Source organism: Piliocolobus tephrosceles, chromosome 1 (assembly GCF_002776525.5).
Source record: "Piliocolobus tephrosceles isolate RC106 chromosome 1, ASM277652v3, whole genome shotgun sequence".
Classification (NCBI taxonomy): Eukaryota; Metazoa; Chordata; class Mammalia; order Primates; family Cercopithecidae; genus Piliocolobus; species Piliocolobus tephrosceles.
This window is the reverse complement of record NC_045434.1, coordinates 144,365,169-144,388,868: the sequence shown is the minus strand read 5'-3', so window position 1 is coordinate 144,388,868 and position 23,700 is coordinate 144,365,169. Positions and strand designations below refer to the sequence as shown.

The 23,700-nt window shown below is 38.3% G+C and overlaps 1 protein-coding gene across 5 annotated transcripts in view; it reads right to left on the bottom strand.

Annotated features, from left to right (window-relative positions):
• USP33 (ubiquitin specific peptidase 33) overlaps positions 1-23,700 on the bottom strand; it is a 65,434-nt gene that overhangs the window by 7,705 nt on the left and 34,029 nt on the right. For 3 of the 5 annotated variants that reach the window (XM_023209103.1, XM_023209093.1, XM_023209102.1), the window contains 11 exons: positions 22,087-22,227; positions 19,525-19,637; positions 18,238-18,410; positions 18,044-18,138; positions 17,072-17,105; positions 14,152-14,197; positions 13,429-13,609; positions 11,314-11,440; positions 10,214-10,383; positions 8,827-8,908; positions 7,365-7,473 (listed from right to left, as the gene is read on the bottom strand). In XM_023209103.1, coding sequence (XP_023064871.1) covers positions 7,365-7,473; positions 8,827-8,908; positions 10,214-10,383; positions 11,314-11,440; positions 13,429-13,609; positions 14,152-14,197; positions 17,072-17,105; positions 18,044-18,138; positions 18,238-18,410; positions 19,525-19,637; positions 22,087-22,227 — 1,271 coding nt within the window. Of the gene's footprint in view, positions 1-7,271; positions 7,474-8,826; positions 8,909-10,213; positions 10,384-11,313; positions 11,441-13,428; positions 13,610-14,151; positions 14,198-17,071; positions 17,106-18,043; positions 18,139-18,237; positions 18,411-19,524; positions 19,638-22,086; positions 22,228-23,700 lie in introns of those variants that run through there. The other 2 variants (XM_023209083.1, XM_023209107.1) reach the window with 2 other exon arrangements.

The following is a 23,700-nucleotide window of genomic DNA, read 5'->3' as shown; positions in this document are numbered from 1 at the left end:
GTATTAAGAAGTTACTTCCTATGTGTTTAAGTAGAAGCTTTTTAAAATTTAGTTAAGCATAGTTACCTCATTAATTTAAGGATGTGTTTCTCTCTTAGTTCTGGGAAATTTATCTAAATGGTTACTCTAAACGTAGTTCTCACCCTGTTCTCTTTTAAAAAATACATAATAGAAAAATACTGGATCCTATAGCTATTCAACATGTCAAAACTTTTCTTCCTTCTGTCTGCTTATCTTTTTGTGCTTTACCTTGGGAGAAATCTTTCTGCTACATCTTTCAGCATACTAATTTGCTCTCCAATAGTATTTATTTTGCCATTCAATCAACCCATGTATTGAGGTTTTGTTTTGTTATTTAGGATGCAATTTCCTGATGTATCTCCCTGAATATCAATCATACTTCACATGTCTACATTCACTGCTCTACCTAGGCAGATACCTTTATGCTTGCTGCCTGGTACAGTGCAACAGGTAGAATGCTAGGGTCATCATGGTATCTACCACTTCCAAGATTAAAGCCCACATAATCATTTCCTGTGGCACTTGCTTGCTTCTTTGATCTGATCCTATCTGCTTTTTCAGTTTTTCAGAAACTTCACCTAGCTTCCAATCCACCAAGGGCACCTATTTTTATATTCCAGTGTTATTTTTGTTAACACATGTGCTTTGTTTAAAAAAAAGGGGGGGGGGACCTGAATAAAAAAAACAAAAAAACCCTAATTTTTACAAAAAAAAAAAAATAGGTTTGCCCTTTTTTTTTTTTTTTTTTTTTTTTGTGACGTAATCTCACTCTGTCATCCAGGCTGGAATACAATGTTGTGATCTCAAATCCCTGCAATCTCCACCTTCCTGGTTCAAGCAATTCTCCTGCCTCAGCCTCCCAAGTAGGTGGGATTATAGGCGCCCGCCACCACACCTGGCTAATTTTTGTATTTTTAGTAAAGATGGGGTTTCACCACGTTGGCCAGGCTGGTCTTGAACTCCTGACCTCAAGTCATCCGCCTGCCTCAGCCTCCCAAGGTGCTGGGATTACAGGCATGAGCCACTGAGCCCGGTCAATTTTATTTATTTTTAAAGACAGGGTCTTGCTCTGTTGCCCAGGCTGGAGTACAGGGTCACGGTCAGAACTCCCTGTAATCTCCAACTCCTAGGCTCAAGCAATCCTCCCTCCTTAGCCTCCTAAAGTGCAAGAAAGACATAAGTCACCTTGCCCAGTCCCAGATTTGCTTTAACAAAAAAAAAAAAAATTTATTAAGGTGTAATCCTCCCACTCTTCGTGTGGACGTCAATGGTTTTCTGTAAATTTATAGTTGTGCAACTGTCTCCACAATCCAGCTTAGAGCCCTCCAACACCCACAAAAGCTGTCCTGCACCAGTTTGCAATCAGTTCCCCTTCTCTTAGTCCTTGAAATCGCTAATCATTTGTCTCCACACTTTTTCCCTTTTTAGAAATTTCATATAAATGAATTAGACATTATATAGTCTTTTGTAAGTCTGTCTTACACTTGGCATAATGTTTCTAATATTTGTCCATGTTGCTGCATGGATCAGTATGCCATGACCTTTTTACTGCTGAGTAGCATTTTATTATACAACTATAACACATTTTGTTTATCCATTTGTCGGATGACAGACATTTCAATTGTTTCTAGTTTTGGGCAATTATGAACAATACTGCCATAAACATTTGTTTACATGTTTTATGTTAATATAAATTTTCATTTCTCTGGAATGAATACCTAAGAGTGGGATTGTTGGGTCATGTACTAGGAGTTGAACCTACAAGAAATTACCAAACTGTTTATAATTTGGCACACAGCATTTTGCATCCTCATCACTGATATTCATAGGAATTCCCTAATGACTGAGACTGTGTACTTTTTATGTGCTTATCAGCGCTACCTTCTTAAGGGTAATTTCTATTCAAAACTTCTGCCTATTTTACAATTGGAATATTTGTTTACTTATTGAGTTGTATATTCTTTATATAGTCTATATACGAGTCCTCTGATGATGCATGATTTTTAAACACCTATAACTTACACTGGATTTAGGTCTACCTTCCTAACTCAGTGTTTTACCAAGTACCACTATTCTTGGACTTAGTGAATGACTCATTCATAACCATAATATCCTACGCTGGCTCTGACCTTGGAATTCATTTTACACAAAAGAAATGAAGACATAGGCTTACTTTCATAAAATTCACTGATGTTACCATGTGCTATCATTTGCAAAAGATGTTGGCCTACTGGACTTAGATTTTTTGTGTGGGTGGCAACACTTTGTGAGTTTGGTATTATCTTACACGATGACGTATATGCTCCAAATTAGAAACCAATATATGGTGGTTTTTCCCATAACCAGAATACATAAACGTAGGAATCAGGTAAAGGAAATAAGAGAGCTCATCTACTACTACCTACTGACATATTCACAAAAGTTTTGCTTCCCATACTCACAACTTCGGCCTCTACTAAATGTGGAAGATTTGTATCCCGAGGGAACACAACAACAATTTGACTGGACTGAAAGTTGAGACAGCCCTCTGGCCATTTTGAGTTTCTCATGTCACTGAATCAGCAAGAAAAGAGGAGGTTATAGTACTGGCTGCAATGACTGATCCCAGTTATAAAAGGTAAATAAAATGAACACTACATTACTACATAATAGGAACAAAGAGGATTATGTTGGGAAACCAGATTATACCCACTGTATTAGTTTCAGAGGAATGCTGTAACAAAGTGCCACAAATTGGAAAATGAAAAGGTATTCATTCTCTCTGTTTTGGAGACCAGAAATCCAAAATCCCAGTGTCAGCAGAACCATTCTCCCTGTAGAGGCTCTAGGGGAAGACTCCATTCCTTGCCTATCATGCTTCCAAAGCTTCTAGCTTGCAGCTGTATCATTCCAACCTCTGCCTCCATCTTCATGATTTTCACCTCTTCTCTGTGTATCTCTCTGCTGTGTATCTCTGTGAAAGGTCACTTACTGGATTTAGGGTCCATTCAGACAACTGAGGATGATCTCATCTCAAAAATCCTTACATATGCAAATACCCCTTTTTCAAGTAAGGTCACATTCACCAATAAGGTTAATTTACAGAGATTAGAGTATGGAAATATCTTTTTGGGAACCACCATTCAACCCACTATAGGCACCATTTAGTATTTCCATATTCAGAGAAATCTAATACAGACAAGACTACTAAGGGTTCAAACCCTTCAGAAATGAAGGTCTTGGGTTATTTTATGAGGTAAACACATTTACAACCAGCCAAGGTATTGGCTGAGAACAGAGAAAATAAGGAAAGAGTAGTGATTAGCTATAGATACATATTTCTTCCTTGCTCCATGTACATATTTATAAATATTTACCAGATGTTGAAATAACTACCAATTTATTTTTTTCCTTTCATTTGACTACTATTATAAGGTATGTTGGTGGTTCATTCTTTAGATCACAGAGTGTAACGGGGAAAAGCGTGACTATACTGTCTGAACTAAAAGATTTATGACCATCATTTAGAAATAGGTATAGTGACTGATGGGACTTTGGGTCTCCCAAATATGGGGAAAGGGCAAATGAAACACATATTGGTGCAGGAGCTTAGTTGTATTACGTCAGGCAGAAGCATGATATTGTTGCCACTGTTGTATGGTTGTGTAAGTGCATATGGGTACTGGGTTGACAAAGGGGTAGGCTGTGCTGTATTATCAGTTAATGAACATCATTTTCATTTATTCATATACTCCTTTCTGTGAAGACAAGCCTACATTTTACAGGATCCATTGCCAGTAGTATGCCAGACTATATATAACCATGATATATGAAATATATGAAAGGTATAAGAGAGAAAAACGATTTCCCCCTCTGGTGGCAGCTTTGGGTAGTCTTGAGGCATCCACAGATAGCATAAGTAGGGTTTTGCCACCACTTCTAAGCATCTTCCAAAGAATCCAATCTCACTTAGTATTGTACGTAGCTAACATCTTTAACAGCAGCATCCTGTGTCTTCTGAGCATCATCTTGAATAATTCACTTGGGTCCTGATAGTAGCAGTAACTTCTCAGGTTTCTGAGTATTGTCATAGGCAGACAGCTGAAATCGTTTCCAAGGGCTTTATGCAGTTTTGAATTTTTTTTAACTCTGAAGCAATCTGAAACTTACAGGAAAACTCCAAGTATACAAAGAAATTTTCTTTACCTAGTTTGATTTCAGAATAAGTTGAACAGATGTTCCTTTCTTCCAAATAGTTTGTTGTTTTATAAAATGTCCCTCAGTTTGGGTTTGTGACTTTCCTCATTTGAGATTCAGGTTATCCACCTGTGTATCAAAGAAGTGGTGCCATGTTCTTCTAATTGTACACTATTCTGGCACATAATTTTGATTTGTTTCATTTCTTTTTTTCTTTAAGATACAAAGTCTCGCTATATTGTCCAGGCTAGTCTTAAACTCCTGGGCTCAAGTGATCATCTTGCCTCGCCTCCTTAGAGGTACACACCAGCACACCCAACTAATTGATTTGTTTCATTTTTAATGATGCTCATTTTATCTTCATCGAGATAGTGTCAGGATTCTCTGCTGAAATTTAGTCTTTTCCCTTTGTAATTAATAAGTGTTTAATGAGGGAGTTAAGTTGAAATGATGTAAACATTCCATTCCTCATCCTTTCCATTTATTCATTTATTTATTTATACTAATATGGATGCAATATTTCCTATTTTATTTAATGAGGTGTATATTACTAAAATTTATTTTGAGGCTAGGCACAGTAGTTTATGCTTGTAATCCCAGAGCTTTGGGAGGCAGAGGCAGGAAAATCGCTTGAGGCCAGGCATTAGAGACCAGCCTGGGCAAGACAGCAAGACACTGTCTCTACAAAAAAAATTTGTCTTTAACTAGCCACACATGGTGGTGTGCATCTGTAGTCCTAGCTACTCGGGATGCTGAGGCAGGAGGATCCCTTGAGCCTAGGAGTTCAATGTTACAGTGAACTATGACCAGCCACTGCACTCCAGTCTGGTGACAGAATGAGACCCTGTCTTTTAAAATGAAATTCAGAAATATATAGATATATATATAGATACATATCTATATATCTATATTTTATATACATGTTTGAATTGAACATATTCTCTCTATATATATACAGAACATATTCTCTCTATAGTTACATATAGATCTATCCAGATATAGACCTATCTAGATAGACCTGTATTTGTTTATTAAGGTCAGTGACTTTATCAGTTTATTGCTTAACCTGCTCTATTTCATATACAGATCTAGATACAGATCTATCTAGATAGGCCTAGAGAGCTAGGTATGATCAATCCTACTGGAGTAATCAATAGATTGGAGTAATCAATCTATATATAGATATAGATATCTATATATAGATATAGATATCTATATAAATATATAGATATCTATATATATATATCTGAGAGCCAGGTATGATCAGTCCTACTGGAGTAATCATTGATCCAAGGCACTTTCAGTGAGAGTTAAGAAATATTGTTTCTATACATGCATACACACACACACACACACACGTACAACGTCCATATTTACTCAGTTACTATCACGAGTTCACAAAGATACCCATAACTCCAATCCAATAACAATACAAGGTACAGTTTAGTTTTCTCCTTTTCCATATTTGAAACTTCCTCATCTGACAATGAGAAACTTGGCACTCATTACACTTATGACTTGATCATTTTCCCATATGGAACCAATCGCTCACTGCCACTACCACCACTATGCTGTACCCTTGTAGCCACCAATGTCAGGCCAACATGGGCATCCCTTCTCATTCTGCCTGGGCTCTAACACTCTTGATTGGGCTCATGCCACTCACTATACAGAAGTGTGTGGTTATAAAACACCATCCTTGGCCACTGCTTCCCTCCCATCCACAATTTGGTAACCCTATCCCACTTCTAGATTTCCTGAAAGTCAGCAGTGGTCTTCTTGGCCTCAACTGCCCTGTCCTTTCGATAGTAATGTAACGCTCTCATTCCCTATATTCTGATTCTATTCAAAATACTTAGAATAGCTTCTATTAATCAAACCCTGACAGACACAGTCATTCGCCATTATTTAAGCATTGATAGAAAAAACTATTTTTAATATTCAAGTAAAGTTTGCTTCCTTAGATTCAAGAAGCAAATGAAGCCCATGTAAAATAAATAAATCTATACCCATATCTTTTTTTTTTTATGTAAAATTTACTTTACTTTAGGCAAGGACACAAAAAAAGCCCTGAATCAATGAGGAAAAGCAGGTATGTGTGTGTGTCTACACACGTGCAGGAAAGGAATAATATGAAACATACTGGACATCTTATTTTGATCTGCTTAATATCTTCTCCCCTGCTTTTACTACAAGAATTTTTTTTCTTGCAGTATTACTCCTCCCCCTAATAGTGTCTCAGTAGATTTATCAATGAACATGTCTCTCAAATGATCCAGTTTTTCAAGTGGAGCTATGTTACTGACAGCAGCACTGCAGAGACTTCTTGCTACCTCGATAATTGGAAGGGTACTAGTCCTTGCCCATAAAACCTGGTTGTTCATGCTTTTGATTTTATGACCACACTTTCTGTTGCTTACAATTAAGGGACACCTCATAATATGTTCAGTTTGTGAAAAATGGGTATATTTATAAGTTCAGGAGTCTCTCAAAAAAACACAATAATAATATATCTCACAAAAGAATGAAAGTAGTACATGCAGTCTGGATAGACTACAGACAACACTAACTTAAGAAAACCTGTAATTTTCCATTTCAAAAAGATTTCTGCCAGTGCCAATACATTTTAAAAAAAAAAATTATTGTCAATCCATAAAAACAAAAACCCACAAAGGAGTCAAGCACAGTGACTCATGCCTATAATCCCAGCACTTCGTGGGGCCAATACGGTGGATCACATGAGGTCAGGAGTTCGAGACCAGCATGGCCAACGCGGCAAAACCCTGTCTCTACTAAAAATACAAAAATTAGCCAGGCGTGGTGGGGCACGCCAGTTGGGTTGGGAAGCTGAGGCAGAAGAATCGCTTGAACCTAGGAGACGGAGGTTGCTGTGAGCCGAGATTGCACCACTGCACTCCAGCCTGGGCGACAGAGCAAGATATTGTCCCATACACACAGACACACACACAAAAAAAAACACCACAAAGGGAGAACATAACTCAACAGAACTGTAGTGAACTGCCTGAGGTCATTCACCATTATGCACCTAGAACACTTGAAATCTATTACAACTCTTTCATCCAATCATTTTATTAATATCATATAGCTGATAATTGTCAGGTCTTCATCTTTATGCTAGATCAATTTGAAAAGTATCACTTTTTTACCCGGATAAAAATTTCCAACTCAGTTTTTCTTCTTTTTTCAATTTTCTCCGCCTCAATTTGGCAAGTGTGACAAATGTACAGATGGTTAACAGCTGGTCCTCCACCATACCTAAAGCATGAAAAATTTAAGAATTAAAATTATGGCAAGCTTAAGAAAGCTTATGTTCTAGGAAGTTTGTTTCTAACATTTAAGTCAGTGGCCAAATACCCAGTAAAAATAAATTATCTTAATAAAATTCTCAAAGTAATATAAAAACCAAAAACCATATAAGGACTTGTTATTATGTTTATTAAGGTCAGTGACTTTATCAGTTTATTGCTTAACTTGCTTTATCTATATTTCAACTCTCCCTTACTTCTGCTCCAAAATGTTAGAGCCAACAACAAAGTAAAAGAAGTGATTTCAAAAATTATCATACAACATATAAATGTTAAATTACACATCACAGTCATAGTCAAGTTTTCATCAAATGAAGGCCTCCCCTGGCCTCTCAATTAAGAAGCATTGAATGTATGAATTATTTTTAATATTTAGTTAAAGAAAACATAAATTAGTAGGAAATTTGTGGTGCAAAATGTTTTAAAATAAAGGTCAGAAGTTGCAAGACCAACCTGGCCAACATGGTGAAACCCCGTCTCTATTAAAAATACAAAAATTAGCCAGGCGTGGTGACGTGCGCCTGTAATCCCAGGTACTCGGGAGGCTGAGGCACAAGAATCACTTGAAACTGGGAGGCAGAGGTTGCAGTGAGCCGAGATCACACCACTGCACTCCAGACTGGGTGACAGAGCGAGACTCCATCTTAAAATTTTTTAATTTACAATGTTAAGGCCAGGCCCAGTGGTGCATGCCTGTAATCCCAGTACTTTGGGAGGCCGAGGCGGCCATATGGCTTGAGCCCAGGAGTTCAAGACCAGCCCGGGCACATGGTGAAACCCCATCTCTACAAAAAAAAAAAACCCCAAAAATTAGCCAGACATGGTGATGCACGCCTGTGATCCCAGCTACTCAGCAGGCTGAAGCGAGAGGACCACTTGACCCTAGGAGGTAGAGGCTGCAGTGAGCCGAGATCATGCCACTGCACTCCAGCCTGGGTAACAGAGCAAGACCTTGTCTCAAAAAAAAGAAAAAAAATTTACAATTTAAGAGTAAGATACTCAATTGTGGGAGTATATACATACGTAAAATTTTAGTGTGGGGATATGCAAAATATTTTAAACAAAGTACTTAAATTACCACAGCAGACCTTTGCAGACAGATAATTAGAACAAAAAAATTAAAATTAATTATCTAGACTATGCCACAGTAGCTACAAAGTCTTCCTACTCACACTTTATAATGAATAAGTGAAGGAAAAAGAATAAACATACAGCACAATGAGCATCTGTGAAATAATCCAATCCCCTTTTAACCAGTTTAACTGACTTTCACAACACTGTATGGTCTGATTTAAAAACAAACCTGCTATATAGGTTATCCCAAATGTTCTGAGGCAGCATCAAAACCAGGTCTTCAATATAACCAGCTTTTCTTGGAGGAACACCTAAAAAAAAAATTTAAACATATTTGTTTCATACTTTTAATTATATTCCTTTCAAAGATTAAACTCATTTTTTTAACAATAACTAAATGACTGATCAATCCTCATTGTTTTTTTAAGTGGCAGGGTCTTGTTCTGTCACCCAGTCTAGAGAATACAGTGGCATGATCATGGCTCACAGCAGCCTCAAAATTTCTGGGCTCAAGGGATCCTCCCACCCCCGCCTCCTGCATAGCTGGGACTAGAGGCATGCTTCAACACACCCAGCTAACTTTTTTATTTTTTTGTAGAAACAGGCTCTCATTATGTTGCCTAGGCTGGTCTCAAACTCATGAACTCAAATGATCCTCCTGCTTTGGCCTCCCAAAGTGCTGGGATTAGAGGCATGAGCCATTGTGTCTGGCCATTTTTTTGAGTCAAGGTCTCACTCTGTCACCCAGGCTGGAGTGCAGCAGCATGACCATGGCTCACTGCAACCTCAACTCTAGGGCTCAAGGAGTCCTCCTGCCTCAGCCTCCTGAGACACTGGGATTACAGGTGTGAGCCACTGCACCCAGCTCAATCATTGTTCTTACATTCTCTCTCCCAAGAAAGGTAATTATAAAGCATTTTTGGTGACTGTGTTTTCCCAAGATGAACATACACCTTAAAATTTCTATGTCCAATACAGGTATCCCTCCCTATCCCTTTTGGTTTCACTATAAACATAATTACCATGAATATCCCATCTTCAACCTTGAAGTTTAATCAGCATCACACAAAGGTCCTATTTATTGTAGTAACAAACATTAACACAGCCAATCTCACAAGGGCCAAAGTTACATTTAATTATGAGGCTTTTATTTCTTAAATCCCAGATACATTTCCATACTTGGGAAAAAAGCCAGCTATTCATTTAGACAATGGGGTTAAGAGCCACCAATATAGCGGGCAGATAAAATCACCAGCACAGGAATGCCCAAGTAGGAAAAATGATGTATAATGGAGGAGCTCACTGTAATGTAAACAGCTGTTTTATGTATCTGACTCTACTATGAAATTAGAGCTTTCACAGAAGAAAAAGGATCTTTATTGTCCTTAGGCACTAGCAAAAAGTTTAGAAAGCATGTACTCAGTAAATATATGTTCAATAAAGAAGCTAGAGATTACCTATAATTAAAAAGGACAGGTGAATTTCTCAAACCATTAAGTCTGAAAGCAGGTGGGGAAATAGGAAATAAGTGTGTGAGGAAAATTCTTGGCTCTCCTAATTTGCAAATTATTTTGCAGTAAACTTCTAACACTGCTTTGCATTACAGGATTTCTTACCTCCATGAATACAAAGAAAGTCATTATTTGAAATAGGGCCAGGTTCGGCAAAGGTCTTAAATTTGTTTAGCCACTGTCGAGAAATATAAAACTGAAGGAGGCTTGGTTCCATTATGTTCAACAAATTTGATATCCTTCTCCTCTCTTTTTGTGCCTCTTCGCTGCTCTTCCTATTAACGACAATGATTAAATTCAATATGCATTTTACTACATTACTAATAGATGGATTTTTCTTCTTATTAGACTTAGCACACCTATTAACACTATTAGGTCTTGGGAATTTCAAGAGAAATATACTTTGTATTATCCACCAAATACATTATATACCCATAGGGAAGACACTGCATCTTATCTACGGGTATCCACACAACTACTGGAACACAGTAAGCATTCAAATGTTTGTTAATAAGATCAAGCTAAATAATTAAACTGCTTCTGTTTCAGGAGCTAGCACCTTCTTTTATAAGATGCTAAAAAATACCAAATATTTTTATAGTAATACTTCCATTATTAGCTACTTTAGGAGAAAATTTGGTACTTAATTCAGACCATCAATGCCTAATTTTTAAATTACAACTTTTTTTTTAGATGGAGTCTCACTCTGTTGCCCAGGCTGGAGTGCAGTGGCACAATCTAGGCTCACTGCAACCTCCACCCATGGGGTTAAACTGATTCTCCTGCCTCAGCCTCCCGAGTAGCTGGGATTACAGGTGACTGCCACCACGCCTGGCTAAGTTTTGTATTTTTAGTAGAGACAGGGTTTCACCATCTCGACCAGGCTGGTCTTGAACTCCTGACATTGTGATCCACTCACCTCGGCCTCCCAAAGTGCTGTGATTACAGGCGTGAGCCACCACGCCCGGCCCTAAAATTAATCTTTCTAAAACAAAATAAATCCCTTTGCTCTTCAAGTAAATGATTTAGCATTTTCTGAACAAAGAATCATTCTACATATACAGCCTTTTACTGTATTTTACCGTAATGAAATAGGAGGAAAGCAATTTCTAATCTTGATTTAGCGATCCATCAGAATGTCTTAGAAATCACTGACAAGCCCAAACTGTGAGATGTTCTTTCACATCTATAGCTATTTCCATTACCTATAGAAAAGAACATAAGCTTCTGCATTTTGTACAGTAGATTCTGAAACTTCAGTGACACTCTGATCATCAAATTCATACCAGAGATTATTTAGATTGTTTCGGCAGTAGGCTATATAGTGTCCACCTGAATTTGAGGGAAAAGAAATCATTACAGTAATACAAAAACAACACAAGAAAGGAAGATAAACATTTTATATTTCCAGTGCCTAGCACAGTAGCTGGAATATAGGAAGAACTATGCTTGTATTTTTTTTCAATTTGCATGCTTGCCACCATTCCTTCATCACTTGATGACAGAACATGTAATTTTTTAATTTTTTTTATTTTTTAAGAGACAGTCTTGCTCTGTTCTCCAAGCTGGAGTGCAGTGAAGGGATCACAGGTCACTGCAGCCTCAAATTTCTAGGCTCAAGTCATCCTCTTGCCTCAGCCTCCTGAGTAACTAGAACTACAGGTGCACATCCCCACAACCAGCGAATTTGTTTTTATTTTTTTAGAGATGGGGTGTTGCCATGTTGTCCAGGCTGTTCTCAAACTCCTAGTCTCAAGTGATCCTTCTGCCTCAGCCTACAAAGGTGCTGGGATTATAGACATGAGTCACTAGCACCTGCCAGGGTCTATACCGCAGACCCTGACCCAGTGACGATGAATGAAGTACACTGACACAGATATTCTGCTTTGCCAGTCCAGCTGAGCATCCGGGCCACTTACAGACTCCAAGAAGAGTGCTGTAAGCAGTTGCGACCAAAGCCTCGACCAGCCAGTGAGACTCACATTTGTTCAGTACAGATTAACTGACAAAGCCTTGAGTCAGCACCACTAGAGGGTAAATGACATTGCAAACTTTCCAAGTAGAAAGCAATTAAGCACCCAGTAAATCAAAGATTAGTCTTAGGACCACATGGGTAAACAAGCTAGTTAGATAAACTCCCCATATTCCTTTGTTTCTACTCTAATTTATTTAACTAAGGGGACAAGGCTGCCTTCAGCCAAGTACTATACGTAAAAACTCCCAGCCCTCCAGAAGGGTTTGTGTATATTTTCTATAACTAAAATATTTCCCACCAGCCTGACTGAACCCCCACAAACACCTAGCTATTAGAAAACATTATCTTTTTTTTTTTTTTTTGAGACAGAGCTTTGCTCTTGTTGCTCAGGCTAGAGTGCAATGGTGCAATCTCGGCTCATTGCAACCTCTACCTTCCGGGTTCAAGCTATTCTCTTACCTCAGCCTCCCGACTAGCTGGGATTACAAGCACCCACCACCATGCCCGGCTAATTTTTTGTATTTTTAGTAAAGACAGAGTTTCATCATGTTGACCAGGCTGGTCACAAACTCCTGACCTCAGATGATCCACTTGCCTCGGCCTCCCAAAGTGCTGGGATTATAGGTGTGAGCCACCACACCCAGTTAGAACACATAATCTTAAAAAAAAACAGTAAAAAATCATGTTAGGGCCAGGCGTGGTGGTTCACGCCTGTAATCCCAGCACTTTGGGAGGCCGAGGCAGGTGGATCACGAGGTCAAGAGATCAAGACCATCCTGGCTAACATGGTGAAACCCTGTCTCCACTAAAAATACAAAAAATTAGCCACGCGTGGTAGCAGATGCCTGTAGTCCCAGCTACTTGGGAGGCTGAGGCAGGAGAATGGTATGAACCCGGGAGGTGGAGGTTGCAGTGAGCCAAGAACGTGCCACTGCACTCCAGCCTGGGCAATAGAGCAAGACTCCGTCTCAAAAAATACAAACAAAAAAAATCATGTTAATGCCTTATTATTTAACTGTATACAATTTTCAATATTGGAAACATCATAGTAAAAATATTTAATTTCATAAAATTGACATGTTTTTAATAATTAGCAGTAACATCTGTTTTTAACTTTTTTCCTTTAGATATTCAGACATTATTTAAAAGATCAATTAGGATGTTTAATTTTTTTTTTTTTTTTGTAGAGATGGGGTTTCACAATGTTGCCCAGACTGGTCTCAAACTCCTGGCTTTAAGTGATTCTCCCACATCAGTGTCCCAAAAGGCTGGTATTACAGGTATGAGCCACCATCCCTAGGCTTATTTTAATTTTTTTTTTAATCTGTTAAACCTATATACTTACTACTTGCAGTTCCATGATGGCAAATGACTGACAGAAGATCATAAGTCACAATTTGAGCTGGACTATCCTTAGCAAGAAATGGCTGAAGATCCAAGCCTTCTAGTGGAAATGAAACATGGGTACTGATTTTGGTGGAAAACATTAGTTCATGTCTGAATCTTTTAAGGTGGATGCATAAAATCTAAAAGAATAAAATTCAAAACTAATTTGTCAATATAGAAAACAAAAAGCATTATAACAGGTAACACTTAGTAATATTTTTATTCAACGAGCAAGAAACTGAGGTGTTCAATCAAAATACAATTATAAAGTTATTTAGATTTTTATTTAGTTTTAAATGCTAAAGGAGTCTATTCAATATATACTTAAGTGTCAAGGTTAAGTATTAATCTGCAATTATAACCTGCTTCCAGAGATGTTAAAAATATGGAAATGGTGAAACAAGGTACTTTCTAAGTTCACTGCTATTTGTTTTTCTAATTTTACACTTTAGACCTGGCAAGATCCTGCGAGTATGATTACACTTTGTTCAACATAGCACACTGTTAAAGGGCACTTACAGTATTTAACTTAATATTTTAAAAATGAATAATCTTAAAAAGGCACGCATAGCAACCATTCAATTCTTCAACCAAGCAAAGAGAATTTATTACTACATTTTGCTACATTAATACTTTATGTTCCTACCACATAATACAGGTTGAGCTAAAATAATGTCCATACCTCAGGAAACTTCTGTACTTTACAAAACTTTACTCCATTTCTCAACCTAAGGGGAGAAAAGAGAAAATCAATTAGTCTACAAAAAAACTTAGTATATTTAAATTTGCAGCAAAAATCTTTTAGAAAATGCAGAGATCCAGCCAGGCCAACATGGTGAAATCCCGTCTCTACTAAAAATACAAAATTAGTCAGGCATGGTGGCACATGCCTGCAGTCCCAGATACTCGGGAGGCAGAGGTAGGAGAATCACTTGAACCCAGGAGGCGGAGTTTGCAGAGAGCTGAGATCGTACCATTGCATTCCAGCCTGGGCTGGAGGGAGACCCTGTCTGAAAAAAAAAAAAAAAAAAAAAAAAAAAAAACAGAAGAAAAGAAAGAAAGGGAAAGGACGGGGAAGGGGAAGGGGAAGGCAAGGCAAGGCAAGGCAGAGACAAAAGATATCAGACTAGAAATACTTGCCACTGAATTATGTTACATGTATACATTAAATATCTTAATCAAAACACTGGAGTTCCTTATTATAAAAAATAATTAAAACCGGCCGGGTGCGGTGGCTCAAGCCTGTAATCTCAGCACTTTAGGAGGCCAAGGCGGGCAGATCATAAGGTCAGGAGATTGAGACCATCCTGGCCAACATGGTGAAACCCCATGTCTACTAAAATACAAATAATTAGACGGGCATGGTGGCATGTGCCTGTATCCCAGCTACTGAGGAGGTTGAGGCAGAGCAATCACTTAAACCCAGGAGGCGGAGGCTGCAGTGAGCCAATATCGTGCCACTGCACTCCAGCCTGGCGACAGAGCAAGACTCCATCTCAAAAAATAATAACAGTAATTTAAACCAACATATCAGTAATCAAAAATTTAGAGAGTTATATAACTCTTTGGTGAAAATTGTTTTAACAAATGTGCTACTGTCTATGGTGTGGCTATGCCTTTAAAACATCTAGATATTAAGTAAAACCAGATAAAGCAAAATCTCAGTTTTATAAAATGTGTAGTTCAAGTTAATATATCAAAATCTTAGCCAGGCACCATGGCTCACGCCTATAATCCCAGCATTTTGGGAGGCCGAGGTGGGCAGATCACCTGAGGTCAGGAGTTCAAGATCAGCCTGACCAATATGGCAAAACCCCATCTCTACTAAAAATACAAAAATTAGCTGGGTGTGGTGGCGAGCCCCTGTAATCCCAGCTACTCGAGAGGTTCAGGCAGGGAAAACTGCTTGAACCCAGAAGGCAGAGGTTGCAGTGAGCTGAGTGAGATTACACCACTGCACTCCAGCCTGGGTGACACAGCAAGGCTCCTTCTCAAAAAAAAAAAAAAAAAAGTCTTGGCCAGGCACAGTGGCTCATGCTTGTAATTTCAGCATTTTGGGAAGCCAATGTTGGCAAATCGTTGTGAGCCAAGGACTTTGCAACCAGCCTGCGCAACATGACAGAACCCCATCTCTACAAAAAATACAAATTAGCCAGGCATGGTGCATGCATCTGTAGTCCCAGCTACTTGAGAGGCTGAGGCAGGAGGATCGCTTGTGACCAGGAAGCTGAGGCTGCAAAGAGCTGTAATCATGCTACTGAACCTTCAACCTTGGTGACAGAATGAGACTATGTCTCAAATGGAAAAAAAAAAAAAAACTTTATTCTTACATGTGGTAAAAAGATAAAGGATGGGGTTTTTTTTTTTTTTTTTTGAGACGGAGTCTCGCTCTGTCGCCCAGGCTGGAGTGCAGTGGCCGGATCTCAGCTCACTGCAAGCTCCGCCTCCCGGGTTTACGCCATTCTCCTGCCTCAGCCTCCGGAGTAGCTGGGACTACAGGCACCCGCCACCTCGCCCAGCTAGTTTTTTGTATTTTTTAGTAGAGACGGGGTTTCACCGTGTTAGCCAGGATGGTCTCGATTTCCTGACCTCGTGATCCGCCCGTCTCGGCCTCCCAAAGTGCTGGGATTACAGGCTTGAGCCACCGCGCCCGGCCAAGGATGGTTATTATTAATAATCAAAATTAATACACATTTGACAGATCTCTACTTTGAATTTGGAGGTAGATGCAAGGTTCTTTTCCATCTTCCCTGTTATCTTTTTCCTAGTATGCTTTGCTTTACAAGGAACAATCCCTTTCCAAGCCAACTTCCTTTTCAGCAGTCAACTAGGGCTTCAAGAACAAAGTGATAAAATGTCTCCAAAAGTAGAAGTCAGCTTTCTCATCTTTATCAACCAAATAGTATACCACTCCTTTCTGTCATGTCATGATCAGTTGCAGATCAATGTTTCCTTGAGGTTACTGCCAAGAAGTAGACGTCTGTATTATTCCAGATCTTATTAGCAGGCCGTTGTATTTCTATTATAGAGATTGAGAAGAAATTTCCAGTTCACTCTGCCTCACAAATAGTTGCTTTTCGCCAAGTCTTCCAACACTTTTTTCTGACTTACCACTAAGAAGCATTGAAAGTCTAAATTGATTACAAGTAGAAAAAGGCAGCTGGTAGTAGATGTAAACAAAATCAGACTTTAGCTGTCTTTCTTGTCTGCCACTGTAACAGCAGATAACATCGAAGTTGGTATAACCTTTAGGAATTTTATGTAGATCTGAAACTTTGTACCTTTTACTTCCTGAATCTAGCCTGTTAAAATGGTAATTCAGAAGAAAATATTGCCTTATTTAGGAAAATGTTTTACACAAAATCATGTACAGATTTCATCCCTCAAAATATACTCTCTCACATCTTAGATAGGCCTATTAAATCTGTCAAATTTTTACCTTACATTTGTTTCACAAAACAGCTAATCTCTATTATTACTAGCATAAAGCTTTCTGGCCTATATTTTTCTAAATACAGTGCAAATTTAACTCCACATACCCAATTCTAAAAACCAAGAAAAATATACAACATGAAATTAAAAGCACTGTCAATGTCACTTACTTTTTGCATTTTTCACAACTGTACATATTGTCACCTGCAAATAAAACAGATGTGGCATTGGTTTCAAATTAACAGCAAATTGCTTATTATGGTCCTGTAATTCTTTGATTTTGCCCCATGCTGACCTCCCACCACAGTAAAACAAGGTTCCCTTTTTTCAGTCTATGCTCATGAATCAGGTTACTGTTTACCTTCCCCTCCCTTAACTCCTGCCAACACTGAAGACCTACCTCAAATAGTATCTTTTCCATTTATTCATTGAACAAAACTTACTGAGTGCCTGTCATATGTCCAAGCAAGGTACTAGATACACAAAAATAGTGAATGACCTTAAATGATACGTAGTAGTTCACAATTACAGACACATAAATAAGTCCATTATTTTGACTGAGTTTGCCCTTCTATGGATCTCAGAACAGTTTTAAAACATTTCACCGTCGGGTGCGGTGGCTCACGCCTGTAATCCCAGCACTTTGGGAGGCCGAGGCGGGCGGATCACAAGCTCAGGAGATTGACACCATCCTGGTGAACACTGTGAAACCCCGTCTCTACTAAAAATACAAAAAAATTAGCTGGGCGTGGTGGTGGGCACCTGTAGTTCCAGCTACTCGGGAGGCTGAGGCAGGAAAATGGCATGAACCTAAGGGGGTGGAGCTTGCAGTAAGCAGAGATCGTGCCACTTCACTCATTCCAGCCTGGGCAACAGAGCGAGATTCCGTCTCAAAAAAAAAAAAAAATTTTTACCTATCATTTGTCTTATACCACAGGAATTCACATGAATTACTTCAGGATGTGATTTTTTCTTGTTATATTTATATTATCAAGGTGGACACTAACCTAATGCCAATATGTGAAAGTACTATTAAACTGTCTTAAAACTTAGCTTTTATGAATACATTTTATTATTTAGTCCCACTTGTATTTTAGATTCACCTACAACAATTTAGCCATAGATATTACTGTATTTCTTACCTTTTAGTTCATCTCTCGCAAAGAAGGCAGCAAGACAATCTTGCAAGGTTACTACTGGACCCCAAAACCAGCTAGGGACACATGAGACAACAAACCTGAAACATCATTGATAGAAAAAAAAAGGAAATGTTCTGCCAGTACAGCAGAAACAGCAGTTTTAACAATCATGTAATACAAAGAAAATAAATGCATACCTCTTCACATATTCCATGAAAAAAGCTATCCACCCTTGTGGAGCATATGCTTCGCCACATGATCCTGCTTTGACTATAGAAGTTGGATGACTTGATGAATGCAGCTTAGCAAGGTCTTCCTTGCCAGGAATTGGCAAGGACAGATCTTGAAAGGTCTCGAGGGTTACAGACACCTAAAATTGTTTCGTGTTTTAAAAATGGGATGAACATAATGCAGCAAAACATTTACAAGGTTAGATTTTAGACTCTAAAGATCAAAGCATGTTTAAATACGAAAAACAAGAAAAACACACACAAATTGAACAGCTTTAATAGTCATAATAGCAAAAAGAAAAAGAAAATACTTGCTCTGTATCAGGTATCTTCACATAAGCCCTGTGCAGTAGCTATTAGCATCCCCATTACAATCACAGATGCTGCAACATTAAACACCCCAAATCCAGCCACTGCATCTTGAGGTCCAAACTCTTAAGCACTATTGTATTTATTTTTGAAAACTGACCTTGATGGTAGTTTTAAAATGTTTTCTTAAAAAACGTGAGGCAAAACCTGGCATCTAATTTTAAATAGCTAAAAATATGTCTGATAATTTCACTTAAATATTTAGTATCAAAATATCCTACATTAAAACGATCCTATTGAAAGTTCTTAGATCTGACTTGAGATTCCAACACAATAATTGAAATCTTTTTTGTTTTTGAGATGTTATTTTACATTCACCATTGCACTAAAGTAAAACTGTACTTAAGAAAAGCTCAAAGAAACTTTGAAGGATTGAAGTGTTATTAAAAAATTCATGATTTTAAGTTATGCCTTGATTATTGTCTATTAATTTGATACTACCTTCAGTAATTGAGTACCAACCTAAACCTGGAAAAATATTTACAAACCACATTATAACCAAATATAAAAGATACATTCACAGCTTTGTACCTGTGAATATCAACAAATTCCCAGTATACAAATTTCATCAGCCTGGGAGAATATGCAGGTGTTACCAATTCTTGTTGCTGAGCAACTTCTCGCCTTTATATGTAACCAAAATAGATGACGAAGGATAGTATGTGCCTGTCCAATGATGGGTCACCATCCTTTAAACAGGATGCTGCTACTTCCAAAAAAGTAAATTCTACACCTAGAATCAATTTGTATTGATGTAAACACAATAAATGCATGTATGATCATCAATAGCAAAGAGAAGGAATTAAACTTTTCACATCATCTTGTCACATTTTTAAACAGCATTTGACAGGAATTTTCTGTGTATTCTAATACCCTCATACTCACCCTGTCACAAGTCAGACACTGCACTGAACTAATGATTGTTCCATCAAATATGTCTGAAATAACACTTCTGTATTTCTTGTGCTGTTTTTTTCTCTTTGGAGATGCAGACTGAGCTAGGATTAAAAAACATTTAAAAAAAAAATTAAAGCAGCTCCTTTCACATTTTTCTCTGGAATCTTTTTTTGTCTTGTCAATCTTACTTATATATGATCTCTAGAATCCTTAAACTGTAAAACGTACTGTGTTGATAAGGAAATTTTCTTTCTTTTTTTTTTTTTTTTTGAGATGGAGTCTCGCTCTGTGGCCGGATCTCAGCTCACTGCAAGCTCCGCCTCCCGGGTTTACGCCATTCTCCTGACTCAGCCTCCCGAGTAGCTGGGACTACAGGCGCCCGCCACCTCGCCCGGCTAGTTTTTTTTGTATTTTTTAGTAGAGACGGGGTTTCACCGTGTTAGCCAGGATGGTCTTGATCTCCCGACCTCGTGATCCGCCCGTCTCGGCCTTCCAAAGTGCTGGGATTACAGGCTTGAGCCACCGTGCCCGGCCGATAAGGAAATTTTCAAAATACTCTTCAAAAGAGCATAAGTATTAAAAAAAAGAAACCAAGCAGACAAGGCTTAAGATGTTTGTTGTTGTTGTTTTGTTTTGAGACGGAGTCTTGCATTGTCACCCACGCTGGAGAAGAGTGGCACAATCTCGGCTCACTGCAAGCTCCACCTCCCGGGCTCACGCCATTCTCCTGCCACAGCCTCCTAAGTAGCTGGGACTACAGGTGCCTGCCACCATGCCCAGCTAAGTTTTTGTATTTTCAGTAGAGACAGGGTTTCACCATGTTAGCCAGGATGGTCTTGATCTCCTGACCTCATGATCTGCCCGCCTTGGCCTCCCGAAGTGCTGGGATTACAGGTGTGAGCCACCGCGCCTGGCCTGTTGTTTTTTTAAAAGTATGATCCTTGGCCACCATAAATGTACATATAAGAAAAGGAAAAAATTCTAAATTAGCACAATATTCATCACTGGGATGTTACTTAAATGTTCTACAAGTCAAAAGAAGAGGCCTTGAAGAGGTTAGAAAGTGAGGGAAAGATGATGAAACTCATCATCAGGCTGAAGATGAAATAGAAGGGGTTCGGTCTCCCTATCCTGATTTCAGAGCAATTCTGTTTTCATTTATTTGTTTTGGTTTCCAAGCAATGCTTTATTTGAAGAAAAGATTCCATTATTTAAAGTTTTTAAGAGTTCTTTTTATATTTCTGGATACATGTCCTTTGCTAGCTGTATGATTTATAAATATATCCAACCTTATCTTCCCATTCTCTGAACGTCCTTTGTCAACAAAAATTTTTAAATTTTTTCTTTAATGGATCATGCTTTTAATGTCTTTAAGAACCCTTTGTCTAACCCAAGGCCATGAAGACTTTCTCCTATGTTTTCTTCTAAGAAAACATAATACTGGAACTCTCATATATACCTGGAAGGAATACTAAATGGTAGACACTCTGGTAAAAAGTCTGGCAGTTTAATACAACTATAAGCATTAAACAAACATAAAACCCAGTAATCCCACTTCTAGGTATTTGTCCTAGACAAATGAAAACATGTTCTTACAAAAACCTGTACATAAATTTTAGACCAACATTATTCATAACTGGAAACAATTCAAAAGTCCACCAATAAGTAAGTAAATAAATAGTGGTATACCCATAAAAAATGAAATATTAGGCCAGGCACGGTGGCTCATGCCTGTAATCCCAGCACTTTGGGAGGCAGAGGCAAGCAGATCACGAGGTCAGGAGTTCGAGACCAGCATGGTCCATCTCTACTAAAAATACAAAAAATTAGCCAGGTAAGGTGGCGCACACCTGTAGTCTCAGCTACTCGGGAGGCTGAGGCAGGAGAATTGCTTGAACCTGGCAGGCAGAGACTGCAGTGAGCAAAGATTGCACCACTCCACTCCAGCCTGGGCGATAGTGAGACTCCATCTCAAAACAAAACAAAAAGAAACATTACTTGGTAATAAAAGGAATAAACTATTCAGACACGCAGTAACATGACTGAATCTCAAATGCATTATCCTGAGAGGCAAACCTGTTTCAAAAGACTACATATAAAAAGATTTTAGAAAATCAAAAGACTATATACTATATGATTCCATTTATATGACATTCTAGGAAAAGGCAAAACAATAAGAAAAGAGGATCAAGGGTGCCAGAACATAGGAGTAGAGAGATGATCTGATTACGAAGTAGTACTATGCAGGAATTCTTTGCAGTGTTAGAACTGTTCTGTATTCCGTTTGTGGTGGAGTAACAAGAATCCATGCTGCAGGTGTTAAAATTCATAAAGCTCTACACAAGAAAAAGTGAATTCAACTGTATGTAAAATTTTAAAAACAGAGTACCAACACACAAAATTTGTAATCATGTCTATGTAAAATTACACTATCAATTTTAAAAGATCAAACCATATTTCATAATTAACACTTTAAATTATCAAGAATCAAAACCATCATTTTAAACTAAGACCCAAAGCAAAAGAGACTAAATAAGAGAAACTTTTTACCTTTTTTGTGTGGTGGTGCCAATCCTGGCCATAAATTGCCTGATTTAGGAGGGCTTGCTGATAAACGTGGATTAACACCTTCATTTGACGGAAGGATCTGTGGTGTAGACAGGTCATTCGAATGGACATCAGTGATATATTCTGTAAGATTTAAAATCTGTATTATTACCTTAAATTGGAAAATTATTCTAACTGTCCAGTGATGTTAATTTAAAGGTTTCTTAATTTGATACTTTGAACACAATTCATATCAACAAATGTCAAGTTAAATACTTAACAAAGTGCTTACTAAGCAAAATAACAGTAACCTTCTACCCAGAAATCAAACTAATTTTTGTTTGTTTATTTATTTTGAGACAGAGTCTCCCTCTGTCCCCCAGGCTGGAGTGCAGAGGTGCAATCTCGGCTCACTATAACCTCCACCTCCCGGATTTAAGCAATTCTCCTGCCTCAGCTTCCCAAGTAGCTGAGGTTACAGACATGTGCCACCAGGCCCGGCTCATTTTTGTATTTTTAGTAGCGATGGGGTTTCACCACGTTGGCCAGGTTGGTCTCAAACTCCTGGCCTCAAGTGATCCACCCACTTTGGTCTCCCAAAGTGTTGGGATTATAGATGTGAACCACCATGCCCGACCCCAACTAATGTTTATAACACACTACTATTACAGGCAGTTTAGGAAGTAAGCAGTGGAAATACAAAGCCAAAAAGGATCTTGTTTATCCAAATACAGTATTAAAAAAAAAAAGAGGCTAGGCTGGGTGGCTAACGCCTATAATCCCAACAGTGGGAGGCCAAGGTGGGGACTGCTTGAGCCCAGGAGTTCAAGACAAACCTGGGCAACATCATGAGACCCCCCCCATCTCTACAAAAAAAAATCTAAAAATTAGCTGGGCATGGTGGTGTACGCCTGTAGTGCCGGCTACTCAAGAGGCTGAGGTGCGAGGATCACTTGAGCCCAGGAGGTTGAGGCTGTGGTGAGATGTGATCATGCCACTGCACTCCAGCCTGGGTGATGGAATGAGACCCTGTTTCAGAAGAAAAAAAAAAAAAAAGATATTCAGGACATTTTTTTAGAAGTTCAAAACCATGTGAAAGAAAAACAGATTATTCTCCCAAACTAACATAATAATCAAAATCAAGAATGTAGGTATAAAGTAATCATAAATTATTTTGTTCTTACTGTAATAAAAGAAAAAACATACCACTTCATCAGGAAAGAACATTTTTTAAGAATTATAAGATGAATCAAGAAAATATAAGGGATATCTTAATTGTTTGCTTTGGATTCCTAGTGTCTAACATATTCCAGGGCAAGGGAATGTGCTCACCAACTATTTGAGTGAAGAAAAGAGAATTGTTCGTAAGAGATCTTGAAAGGGGATGTACTCAGAAATTTTTCCAGATAACGCAAAATCGTTTCTCACACAGGCGTTTCTCAATTTTTCAACCATGACTAAATCAGACTGCATAATATTGGGAGTGAAAAAACAACTCACTCTAGGACTTTCTGAAGGGAATAAAGTTAATGAGATTTAGATTGGGAGTTGGCAATTTTTTCCTCTAACGGACCAGAGAGTAAGTATTTTAGGTTTGTGTGCCTTACAGACTTCACC